This window comes from Barbus barbus, assembly GCF_936440315.1.
Source record: "Barbus barbus genome assembly, chromosome: 21".
NCBI lineage: Eukaryota > Metazoa > Chordata > Actinopteri > Cypriniformes > Cyprinidae > Barbus > Barbus barbus.
The window spans coordinates 12467492-12480775 of NC_136749.1; the positions used below are offsets into that span (position 1 = coordinate 12467492).

Consider the following 13284-nt stretch of genomic DNA (forward strand, 5'->3'; position numbering starts at 1 on the left):
TGAGACTCGAACCCACGACCTTCGGGTTACAAGTCCGACTCTCTATCCACGACTAGCCACGACTGCCCTAATTTAAAATTTGGGGGCCTGAATCTCTGGCCCCCAAGGGTTGTTAGGCTCAGGGTTGGTGGCGTTGGATAGGGGTCCACGAGGTCTAATTTTACCCCGAGTTTGTTGGACTTAGGGTGTAGGGTGAGTGATTCCCTGTCAAACTTTCATCTTTGGGGGCCTTCCACCCTCTTCGAGTTATAAATGTAATTACAGAAATTAATCACAGGTGCAATTACATGCAAGTATTTTTTTAAATATAAGTACAATGTAAAACATGTATGTATACACAGTAAGTACATTATACCAAATGACTGATTTAAATGTAAGTACATAGTAATTAAGGCCACTTAATATAAAGAGGCATCAGATTTTTTGTTTTCTTTTAAAGAAATTAATGCTTTTATTCAGCAAGAGTGCTTTAAGTTGATACAAATTGACAGTAAAGACATTTGTAATGTTAAAAAATTATTTTATTTCAAAGAAATGCTATTTTTGAAGTTTCAGTTCATAACATTTTCCATAAAATCCCAACTACTTTCAGCAGTGATAATAGAAATGTTCCTTGAGCACTGAATCAGTATATTAAATTAATTTCTGAAGGATCATATGACACTGAAAACTGGAGTAATTCATCTGAAAATTCATCTTTTCCATCACGTGAATAAATGACATTTAATACTTAACAATAAAAGTAATATTTTACTGTTTTTAAAACCATATCTTGTTGACCCCAAATGTTTGAATGAGCAACAATATTTATCCAGATGTTGCTGAGATCTTTGTAAAATACTGTAAATACTTTTGTAAAAAACTGTAAAATATATTTTTAAATGTTATAACACACTAAATGTTATATGAAATATATAATGTTCAAACATAATAATATAATAAATAATTTTATAATATATAATAAAAATTAAAATAAATTATATATAAATATATATGCATTTTTTTCATCAAAGTAAGTTGCTGAAAGACAACATGTAAACATGTAACATTTTGAAGGGTAGAGCCAAGCAGGTAAAATAATGCAAGGGCAAGATAAAATCTGAACTGATGGTTAAAGTGGAAGTGGAAGTGGAAGTGGAAGTGGAAGTGGAAGTGAAAAATCCTTGTAATTTAACAGTGAATGTGCTATTCAGGAGTTTCCTCAAGCACTATTAACCCTATAAAAGAGTAAATACAGACATTCTTTGTTTTTTATTCTTCCAGCATGCATTTCTACAGTACTGGAATCCTAGGTAGACGTCTAGGAGTAAAGGGATCCAGATGCTAATAGATGTGCAACATATTACAACATAAAACCTCCATCAGGACAAAAGGGAACAATCTGAATAAACATTGAAGCAGGAAGTTCTTGAAGCTATTTAAGGGGCCATACGCCTCTTTTTACATTTGGCTTTAGTAACCCAAGCCCACAGTAGAGGTATACTGAGAACACTAGCAAACAATCCTTTTAAAACAACGGGAAGGCATTAAAAATACCAAGGTAGTTGACAAAGGCTAATCACGGTTGCTTAGAAATAGATCGCAAAACATTCCTGCCCATTTTCCTATGCGCTTGACCCATAATCATACAGAGTACTCCATATACTCTGAAAAACATTTTATATTTATGCTCCATCAGCAGACTGAGCTCTTCAGCAATAATAAGAAGCGAACCATACAAGCTTCCCTAAGAGCAAAGTCTGCAAACACTGACCACAAGCACAAATGTGCCCATGGTGATTACATAAAAGCACACTGGTGGTTTGTGTGACAGATGTCTCCCGCTGGACTTCATCTTCCTGTTATGCAAGAACAGGACGGCCTGCAGAGGAACGTCTACAGTGCAGCAGGACAGAGAGACTGCACGCTGCTACCTCGACCTCATCCTGGTCATAATCACAGAGCAAACACAAGCTGCTATTGCAAGATGGGTAAACCATTCATGGCTCAGATTAACCTTGCTTCAACAGTTCACTACTTTAATATTTCACTACATGATACAACCAAAAAGCACTTGCCTAGTGTTTGATCCATTGTAAAGCTAAATTAACAACTGAAAAGAACTGATATTATAATCATCTTTCAAAGAAACCTTCAATAGTGGTTAAACAGAAGTTATTTTACATGCCTAAAAAATGTCCTTTTAAAACATAATGACATTTTTTTTAAATGTCAGGACCCCCTTGATCAGTTTTATTAAAATCTAGGTAACATTTCACAAAACCAGAATAATGTTACCTAAGACTGAGATCCTCAACAAATTTTTTAAGATCCGACCAAAAAAAAAAAAAAAAAAAAAACTGTATAAAATGCCGCTTCTATATTTGAAAAATAAATATGACTAAAATAAAAGTTCCTTATCCTTGAGGAATTACTTATTGCTTATATGTTACTAATGACTAAATTACTAGAAATTGCTATTTCATATTTTCCACCTCAAAATGTCATGTTTGAGTCAATGTGTTATGTGCCATTTTTTGGTAACTATTTGTAAAATTTAAAGCAATTTCTGAATGAAAACTGTTTTACCACCAATTTTTGCAGGGTACACACCATGCTAAAATTATTAAAATATATTTTAAAAAGAAATACAGAGGTCAAGACAAGTTCAAGACAAAAACAAGACTGAAAATGAAATGAATATTAAATCAACTTTTAAAAAAAAAAAAGTTCAGTAAACCAAAAGGAAGTATTTTCTCTCTTTACAGTAAACATATATAGAGTGTGGTTTTGTGTTGAGCTACATCAGCAAAGACACAACTTGCAGGTTAAGCAGCTACTTCTAAATGTAACCAGCTGGAACATAGCATGCTCGATCTGCTTGAAACCTGTTTCTATGGACACTGTTCATTTACCGAACAGACTCCAAATGCTCAAAATCAATATGTACAGACTTGTGTCACACATGAACAACAGCACAATCACATCCTAGACACGACAAGTGGAAAGGAAATCACCTTGCTTGGTCTTTAACAACCTCTACCTCAGTAATCTTCATTACATGCATGCGATGATTTGTGACTGCGTGTTTTGAGTTTGAGCTCCATCAAGTTGATACTTTATCGTCTATTTTCTATCTTAAAAACAATTTTATACACTATCATTTTTGTTTATATAACGTGTGAATATATCCCCTATAGCATTCTAAAACAAAACCAATCAGAGCTCCTTGTTATCACTAGTTTTATTTTGATTTCTCGAGTCTGCTATTAGCTTATAGCCCGTTAGCATCGGCAGCGTGGCTGCCGCTAATCTCGCTTAGATTGCTAGTACTCTATTCACACATTACCATTGTTTCACTGTTACTTGCTTAAATGACGGATTTGTGTCTACCTTTGAGTGCAGGTGAGGACACATTTGAGCTGCATTCGGTGCAGCTGGAGGCCGTGGAGAAGCAGATCCGCGACCTGGTGGAGAAGCAGGCCCAGCTGAGAGAGCGGAGAGCCGCGCTGGAAACATCCCGGGCTGACAAGTCCGGGGTAAGTATACAGCATGCTGCTAACACTCCCACCACCTCTACTCCGTGTGTTTCTCTGCACTTACCCTGTTCACCCAGGACGCGTTCTTCCCAGATGTCCTTCACTCTGGCACCGGGACGCCACAGACCCTGGGTGCACCAGCAGCGGAAGACGCGAGCCAGGCCCCGGGCAAAGACCTCTCCGCCTCCGGTCTTCGAGATCTCCACCTGGAACCACTTCGCTCCCCTCCGCGAGACGGAACGCGACGCTGTGATCGTCGGAGACTCCATCGTCCGGCACATCCGTGCTACGTTAGCTGAAGGTAAAGTGCACACTCACTGTTTCCCCGGTGCTCGTGTTCTCAATGTTTCTGCGCAGATACCCGCGATCCTGAAGGGCGACGAGAGCATCGGTGCTGTCGTGCTGCCCGCGGGGGTTAACGACACCAAGCTGCGGCAGACGGAGACACTGAAGAGGGACTTCAGGAGCCTGATCGAAATGGTACGCAGCACATCGCCCGCGATGACGATCATCGTGTCAGGACCGCTTCCCACGGATCGACAAGGACACGAAAGGTTCAGTAGACTTTTTGCTTTAAACGAATGGTTATTGTCATGGTGTAAAGAACAGAAACTGCTCTTTGTTAATAATTGGAATCCTAGGCTTTTCCGTGCTGATGGCCAGCACCCCAGCAGAGTCGGAGCGGAACTCCTGTCGGACAACATCTCCAGGACGCTACGCTCCATCTGACTAGTAAGCCAATTCTCAAATAACTACTATGATGACTTTTGTTCTACCCAATTAAAAGATAGAAGTACTTGCGTTTTCCAATCTATACAGACTGTGTCTGTTCCCCGAATAGCGAGGTCAAAATATAAATTTAATGCAGGATCTAGAAAAAATCTGACCGTGATTAAACCAGAAAAACGCAAAATAAATGAACAAAAACAATTTTTAAGCTTGGGCTCCTAAACATTAGATCACTCGCACCTAAAGCAGTTATTGTAAATGAGATGATCACAGATAATAATTTTGATGTACTCTGCCTGACTGAAACCTGGCTTAAACCAAATGAATATTTTGGTCTAAATGAGTCTACTCCACCAAGCTACTGTTATAAACATGAGCCCCGTCAGACTGGTCAACAATATATAGTGATATTCTCAATGTTACTCAGAAAACAGGATACAGGAGGTTTAACTCATTCGAAATACTTCTGCTTAATGTTACACTGTTAGATATGCAAAAGAAATCTCTCCTTGCTCTGGCTACTGTGTATAGACCGCCAGGGTCATATACAGATTTCCTAAAAGAATTTGCAGATTTCCTCTCAAATCTGTTGGTTAATGTTGATAAAGTGCTAATTGTCGAAGATTTTAACATTCACGTTGATAATACAAATGATGCGTTAGGACTTGTGTTTACTGACCTAATAAACTCTTTTGGAGTCAAGCAAAACGTCACCGGGCCCACTCATCGTTTTAATCATACGCTAGATTTAATTATATCGCATGGAATTGATCTTACTGATATAGATATCGTACCTCAAAATGATGATGTTACTGATCATTTCCTTGTATTGTGCATGCTGCGTATTACTGATATTAGTTATATGGCTCTGCGTTATCGTCCGGGCAGAACTATTGTTCCAGCCACCAAAGACAGATTCACAAATAACCTGCCTGATTTATCTCAACTGCTCTGTGTACCCATAAATACACATAGACGAAATGACTAGCAACATGGGCACTATCTTCTCTAATACATTAGAAGCTGTTGCCCCCCTCAAATTGAAAAAGGTTAGAGAAAAATGTACTGCGTCATGGTACAACAGTTATACCTTATATATTTCTCTCAAGAAAGAAACTCGTAATCTTGAGCGCAAATACTAACTTAGAAGTTTTTAGAATTGCGTGGAAAAACAGTATGTCCAGCTATAAACAGGCTCTAAGCTGCCAGGGCAGAGCATATCCACAAACTCATAGATAATAACCAAAACAATCCAAGGTTCTTATTTAGCACAGTGGCTAGATTAACAAATAAACAGATGCCACCCAATCTAAATATTCCCTCACAGTTTAATAGTAATGACTTTATGAATTTCTTTACTGATAAAATAGATAACATCAGAAATACAATATCAAATGTAGATTCTACTGCGTCTAGTATTTCAGCTTCATTCATCGCACCCAAAGAAAAACTGCAGTGCCTTACAACTATAGGACAAGAAGAGCTAAATAAACTTATCAGTGCATCTAAACCAACAACATGTTTATTAGATCCTGTACCCACTAAACTACTGAAAGAGTTGTTACCTGTAGCAGAAGAACCGCTTCTCAATATTATTAACTCGTCGTTATCTTTAGGTCACGTCCCAAAACCATTCAAGTTGGCGGTTATTAAGCCTCTTATTAAGAAACCACAACTAGATTCTAATGAACTGGCAAATTACAGACCCATTTCAAATCTTCCATTTATGTCTAAAATTTTAGAAACATTTTTTCAAAAAAATTATCTCTATGAAGAATTTCAGTCAGGTTTCAGGCCTCACCATAGTACAGAAACTGCACTTGTTATAATTACAAATGACTTGCTTCTTGCTTCAGACCAAGGCTGCATCTCATTGCTAGTATTACTTGATCTTAGTGCTGCATTCGACACTATAGACCATGACACACTCATTGATCGATTACAAAACTATACTGGTATTCAAGGGCAGGCTTTAAGATGGTTTAGATCCTACCTGTCCGATCACTACCACTTTGTTCATTTAAATGGGGAGTCATCTCAATTATCACCAGTAAAGTATGGAGTACCACAAGGATCTGTCCTAGGTTCTCTGCTATTTTCAATTTACATGTTGCCCCTTGGTAATATTATTAGAAAATACAGGATAAGTTTTCATTGTTATGCTGATGATACTCAACTATATATCTCAACCAAGACCAGATGAAACTTCTAAACTATCTAAGCTAATAGATTGTGTAAAAAATGTAAAAGATTGGATGACCAACAATTTCGTCCTATTAAATTCAGATAAGACAGCGATATTACTTATTGGACCAAATAACAGTACACAGAATCTCTTGGATTACAATTTGCAACTAGACGGATGTACTGTTACGTCCTCTAAAGTCAAAAATCTGCGTGTTATATTAGACAGCAACTTGTCCTTTGAAAATCATATTTCCCATGTTACAAAAACAGCATTCTTCCATCTTAGAAACATTGCCAAGCTTTGAAACATGCTACCTGTTTCTGATGCAGAAAAGCCTCTAGACTGGACTATTGTAATGCACTGCTAGGTGGTTGTCCTGCATCTTCAATAAACAAGCTACAGATAGTCCAAAATGCAGCGGCTAGAGTTCTTACCAGGTCAAGAAAATATGATCATATTACCCCAATTTTACAGTCTCTGCACTGGCTACCTATTAAGTTCCGTATCATTTACAAAATATTATTACTTGCCTATAAGGCCCTAAATGGTTTAGCTCCTGCGTACCTAACTTGTCTTCTACCACGCTACAATCCAACCCACTCCCTAAGGTCGCAAAACTCTGGACTTTTGGTAGTACCTAGGATAGCAAAGTCCACTAAAGGAGGTAGAGCTTTTTCACCATTGGTTCCCAAACTCTGGAATAGCCTTCCTGATAACGTTCGGGGTTCAGACACACTCTCTCTGTCATTTTTCTCTCTGTCACTCTCTCTATCATTTTTGCTTAGATGGAACAGCAGCTACGCTAATTATGTCTCTATTTGTTTCTCTGTTTCTGCCACGGGATGTAGGAATTACAGAAGCTTCAGCCTGGATCCAACACTTAAATGATCTGAGATGACCGAACACCTGAGAAAAGATAATTCCAACCCCTCAGAGGACCTCAGAGGATGCCAACGCTCAGACAACATACAGAATTACCAAATTTTGCCATAAGTTAAATATATTAAGGTTCTGCAATATATAAATATATTGTGTAAACTTAATTTCCTGTAGAGCTGCTTTGCAACGATTTGTATTGTAAAAAGCGCTATACAAATAAACTTGAAACTTGAAACTAATGAATAATAAGAAGAGGAAAAACATGATAATGTTAAGGTTTAACAAATGTACAGAACAAATAGTAAACTATTAATAATTCAATAACCTCTCAGAATTTGAATCATATATGAAAGCGCTTACTTCTCATATATCCGTTGGCCTCTCATAAAAACTTTGGCTTCGCTGTCCAGCGGAAAGGTTCCGTCGTCCTTCCTGAAACGGTAGAACAGCTTCATATCTTTGAACTCCTTGTGCTCATCACAAACTGTGAGGACAAACAGATTCAAAACAGGTTTGTTGAAAGTTAAGTGCAGCTGAAACGTTAACAATACACACTGCTACAAGCAATGGTTTAAAGATCAAACTGGTTTCATCGACAGTGTAACAGAGATCATGTTTTGGCATACTTTTGCACATAAAATTAACCCAAAAATGAAAATGCTGTTATTATTTATCCTTGCTGCTCTTTTCCATATAATGAAAGAGGATGGGGACTTGGCCTGTATAGGCTCCAAAATCAGAACAAATAGCCTTAAAATTATCCTAAAAGCAGTCAATATGATTTTGATACTCTTAATACTGATTGTAATTTAAGCTGTTATTCATTGACCTTCCCCCTTTGCCGTAGCTCAATAATTGACAATTGTAGCTAAATGATGTGAAGAATGACTTAAATTTCAGTCTATTCATCAACAGAGCTATTTAACAGCTTCAGAACACTTATAATGCAATGCACAATTCTAATGGACCACTTTTATGATATTTTACAGAGATTTTTTCAATTTTTGGTGCTCAGTATCCTCAGCCCCCATTCACTTTTTATTATATGGAAAACAGCAGCCAGGATAATCTTTATACAGGTATGGAATAACATAAATAATGACATAACATTCATTTTCGGGTGAACAATTCCTTTAATATAGCGGAATACAAATCTAGGAATTCAAGTACAGTATGTGGTGGACAAACCCACCATGGTGAATGATGCTCTGGTCAAGAAGTTTCTGCATGATCTTGATGGAAGTATCTCTGTCAGGCGCTTCTTTGTGCTCAATTAGCCAATCAACGATCTCCTTGGCCACAAAGCAGTTGGGATAGGTGCGGAGATGATGCCTCCTGTCTTTAATCACCTTAGCTTCATGGAGCCGTAGCCTGGAAAACAGGAAATAAATCAGATAAACCACATCCTCCCATATTTTGGTGTGAATTCTCCAATCAGCAACCACCATTAAATAACCAGCAATACAAAACCTGTAACTTCCCGACACACTTTTTAAAACTGACCTCCATACCTACATTTACAGAGCTATATCTTTCCTGGGTCAATCCATGAAGGTCCAGCCTAAAATAACTTTCTGATTTGTCTTAAAAAGTAGAAAAGCACCAGATAGGAAAACCTACAACTGACATACACTCTTAAAAATAAATGTGCTTCAAAAGGTTCTTCAAGAGATGCCATATAGAAGAACCATTTTTGGTTCCACAAAGAACCATTCAGTCAAAGGTTCTTTAAAGAACCATCTCTTGGTTACCTTTTTATAATCTGAAGAACCTTCTTTCATCACAAAGAACCTTTTGTGAAACAGAAAGGTTCTTTATGGAACCATTTAGACAAAAAGGTTCTTCTATGACATTGTGAAGCACCTTTATTTTTAAGAGTGTAGAATGAGACAATAATAAAATGGAAATTCATATTTCAGTTCACCTCACCTCAAAAGTGTAATGTGTTCAGCCTATACTTCAGTTTGTCAAAATTCAAGATCCAACATGATCCAACATATGCCCTTTGTCTATTATGTCTTTGGTTATTCTCAAAATTAGACTGGATTTTTCTAATTGTATTCATCTTTTTTACATCATCTGATCTTATGTGATAGCTTTCTTCGGTGAATCACATACAGAAGAACAGTTTGTTGTCCATACAATGAAAGTCAAAGGGGTCCAAAATGTTTTCAACCCCACTGACTTTCATTACATAGAAAAAACAGTTCAAATTATCTTCTTTTGTATTCTGAACAAGGACGAAAGTCATACAGCTTTGGAACAACATGAAGATAAGTAAATAATGACAGAACCTTCATTTGTGGTGAACTGTCTCTTTAAGAGTTGTAGAAACAATTTGTTCACAACCACAAGAACAGAAACTACAATAAACCATAAAAAGTGCTCAAAGTGTGCAAGCAAAGCTTACGCACCCCATAACTGTGTCCATCATATCTTGTCCTAACACTGATAGCTACATATTCTGACTTGTATTATCAGCAACATGCAGTCATGCAGCAGTTGACGCAACGACACGGGGCTGACAAGTGACTGAACAAAGACTCACATGCCTGTAGCAGTGTGCAGCCAGTTGTACATAGCATTAAAGTGCACTTTGGCACTTTTTGACACCGAACAACAGAGCAATGGGTGACATGTGGTACAACATTACCATATAATAGCCTGAGTGAAATGTTAGCTACGCCTGGTGTATTCCAGTGGCACATGGAGGGGGGGGACTAAGATGAGGAAGCAAATTAATGTTTACGTGGTTTGCAGTCATGTGGAACTAATGGACTAATTGGTTCAAATTAATTATCATTTCATGTTTTATATGAAGTCATATCCATTTAATTTGATTGGGATGCAGCGGTATTATCATGAAATGAAAATAAAACATAAAAACTGAAATAAAAAAAAGACTAACATAACTTGGAATCTAAATGGAATCTAAACTAAAATAGATTTTCATGACTACAATGCTAACTAAACTAAAACAAATATGGTACCAAATTAATTTTAGCTTTTGACAAATTATATACTATTAAACTTGATAAATTTAAGGCCTGTTCACACCAAGGACAATAACTATAAGAATAAATATATAGTTTTCAAAATTGTTCTAAATGAAAAAGAATAGCAAAGTCCACACCACAACTAACCATAATGATTCAGAGGAACAATATTGTTATGAAAACACTGGATCTATCAGAATGTATCCTGCAGTTAAAGTAGGAGGCGACAAAACTGCAGCATGCACTTACAGTAAACAGAACAATATTGTGTGTTGGCATGGATACTGATATTGTTATAGTTATCTTCATATTTATCGTTCTTAATGTGCAGCTGCCTTTACACGTTGCCTGCATTAATAACGAAAATGCCATAAAAACACTGGACTGTTGTGAAATTTTTAATTATACCATTACATTTATTTTAAATTAATTAAGAATAAATTTGTAATTAGCAGTAAGTAGCCCTAAAATCCTAAAACATAATCAAACTAATCCAAACAGTAATACAGTGAAAACCAATGAAAACTCAACTAAACTGAAAATAAAACAAAAATAAAACTACTTAAAAATATAAAAGTACAATAATAACTCTGTATAGATGTGACGAAAGGGAGAGATAAACTTTATATGCTGTTGGACAATGTCACTCCACAATAAATAAGTGTTTTATTCACTATTTTATCTTATAGTTGAATATATAACTTTTTTTTGTAATACTTCTGATTATTATGTCACTGCCTCTCCAGATAAAACCCTCAAGTGTATTCTCATTTAAACCTGTCAGCAAACTGAACTCAATTCTGTTTTGACTACGAACAATAAACCTAGATAGAGTAGAGCTAACCTGACAGCCCGACAGCTGAATCAGGTACACCTGCGCTGGGACCGGGTAAAATGTGGGCCTGCTGTCACTGCCTGATTACTGATTATACAAACCTGAGTCAGCTTTACATAGCAAGGTGGAAGATAAAACTGGTTCACTGTGACCTACAACAACAGAACCAGTCCTGTCTGTGATACAGATATTTCCACACAACTAAGAAATAAAATCTTTCTCTCACCCACCAAATGATGTCTTTACCTGCAGGGGGTCTGTTAGAGATCCCTTAACATTATTATTATTATTATATGCACTTGAAACTAAAGCACATTGAGGACACTGAATGTGAAATCTTGTACAAGACACAATAAAACAGCTCATAAATAAAGGTTTAAATTGTGTCAATGTGAAATACTGAAAAAAAAAACTACTCTGTCCTGTACTGGGATTCAGCCATTAGTAATCAGATGTATCGACTAAACACCTTCCTGCTTCATCTCCTATCACTATCAGTTCACTGCGAACGAAGCAGCTGTCTGGAAAAGGACAGAGGCACAAGCATGTTCACCAATCAGTCACATAATGCATAAAAATTCACCATGGTTGTGATCAACTGCAAACAAACATATATTTTTTCAATGATTAATACAAGATTCTCCCCAGCAGATTTATAGAAGTCATTCATTTAAAAGGGTGTATTTTGTGTACTTGAATAATAAACCAAGACTTCAACAAAGACAAACATGTTTACTATCCCCATCCATTCATTTTCCAAACTGTTTGTCCTATGTATGGTCACAGAGATGCTCTCAGGCTGGATGGCCTCTGTATTTTTGTTAAAGGTATAGTTGACCCAAAAATGAAATTTTTGTCATCATTTATATATATATGTGACCCTGGACCACAAAACCAGTCTTAAGTCGCTGGGGTATATTTGTAGCAATAGCCAAAAATACATTGTATGGGTCAAAATTATTGATTTTTATTTTATGCTAAAAATCATTAGGATATTAAATAAAGATCATGTTCCATGAAGATATTTTGTAAATTTCCTACTGTAAATATATCAAAACCTAATTTTTGATTAGTAATATGCATTGCTAAGAACTTCTTTGGACAACTTTAAAGGTGATTTTCTCAATATTTAGATTTTTTTGCACCCTCAGAATCCAGATTTTTTTAATAGTTGTTATCTCGGCCAAATATTGTCCTACAAACCATGCATCAATGGAAAGCTTATTCATTCAAATTTCAGATAATGTATAAATCTCAATTTTGGAAAATTGACCCTTATGACTAGTTTTGTGGTCCAGGGTCACACATACACACACACATATATATATATTGCCCTCCAAAAGTATTGGAACAGTAAAGACAAAATTGCTCTGTTGGCTGTGGAGTCAAGACATTTGCAAATATGATTAAAAGATGAATATGATACAAAACTACAGAATGTCACATTTTATTATTAGCCATTTCAACACATACATGTTTGACCAAATAAAAAGAACAGCACTTTTAGAGTTCATCCCACTCATTGATGTGAGCATAAGTATTGGGACAGTTGAACATAAGGCAGATATAAAAGATTAAAAGCTATTATTTAGTTGCAGATCCCTTGCACACAATCACAGCAGTGAGTCTGTGACCCATAGACATCACCAGACTCTTGGTCTCATCCTTTCAAATACTTTTCCCAGCCTTTAATGCAGCCAATTCCACTTGTTGCTTGTTTTGGGGAGTTTCTGCCTTTACTCTCCTCTCCAGCTGGTGAAATTCATGTTCAATCAGATTTAAATCTGGAGATTGACTTGGGCATCTAAGACTTTCTATTTCTTTGCCCTTATAAATTCCTTGACTGAACTGACAGGGTGCTTTGAGTCATTGTCCTGATGCAATATGAAGCACTTCACAATGAATCTGGTGGCATTTTCTTGAATATTGGTAGGCAAGATGGTTTTGTACCCTTCCAAATTCATTCTGCTACCGTCATCAATCATTAAGTCATCAGTAAAGTTGAGAGGGCCTGTTCCAGAGGCAGCCATGCATGCCCATGCCATGACACCACCTCCACCATGCTTTACAGATGAGGCTGTATGCTTGGGAACATTTGCAGTTCCACTTTTTCTCTCCACATTTTTGCTTTCCCATCAC

The 13284-nt window shown here is 36.7% G+C and overlaps 1 protein-coding gene across 2 annotated transcripts in view; it reads right to left on the minus strand.

Annotated features, from left to right (window-relative positions):
- LOC306887524 (DEP domain-containing mTOR-interacting protein-like) overlaps positions 1-13284 on the minus strand; it is a 43357-nt gene that overhangs the window by 27383 nt on the left and 2690 nt on the right. For both annotated transcript variants that reach the window (XM_079445310.1, XM_079445311.1), the window contains 2 exons: positions 8507-8685; positions 7675-7798 (listed from right to left, as the gene is read on the minus strand). In XM_079445310.1, the coding sequence (XP_079301436.1) occupies positions 7675-7798; positions 8507-8685 (303 nt within the window). The remainder of the gene's footprint in view (positions 1-7674; positions 7799-8506; positions 8686-13284) is intronic.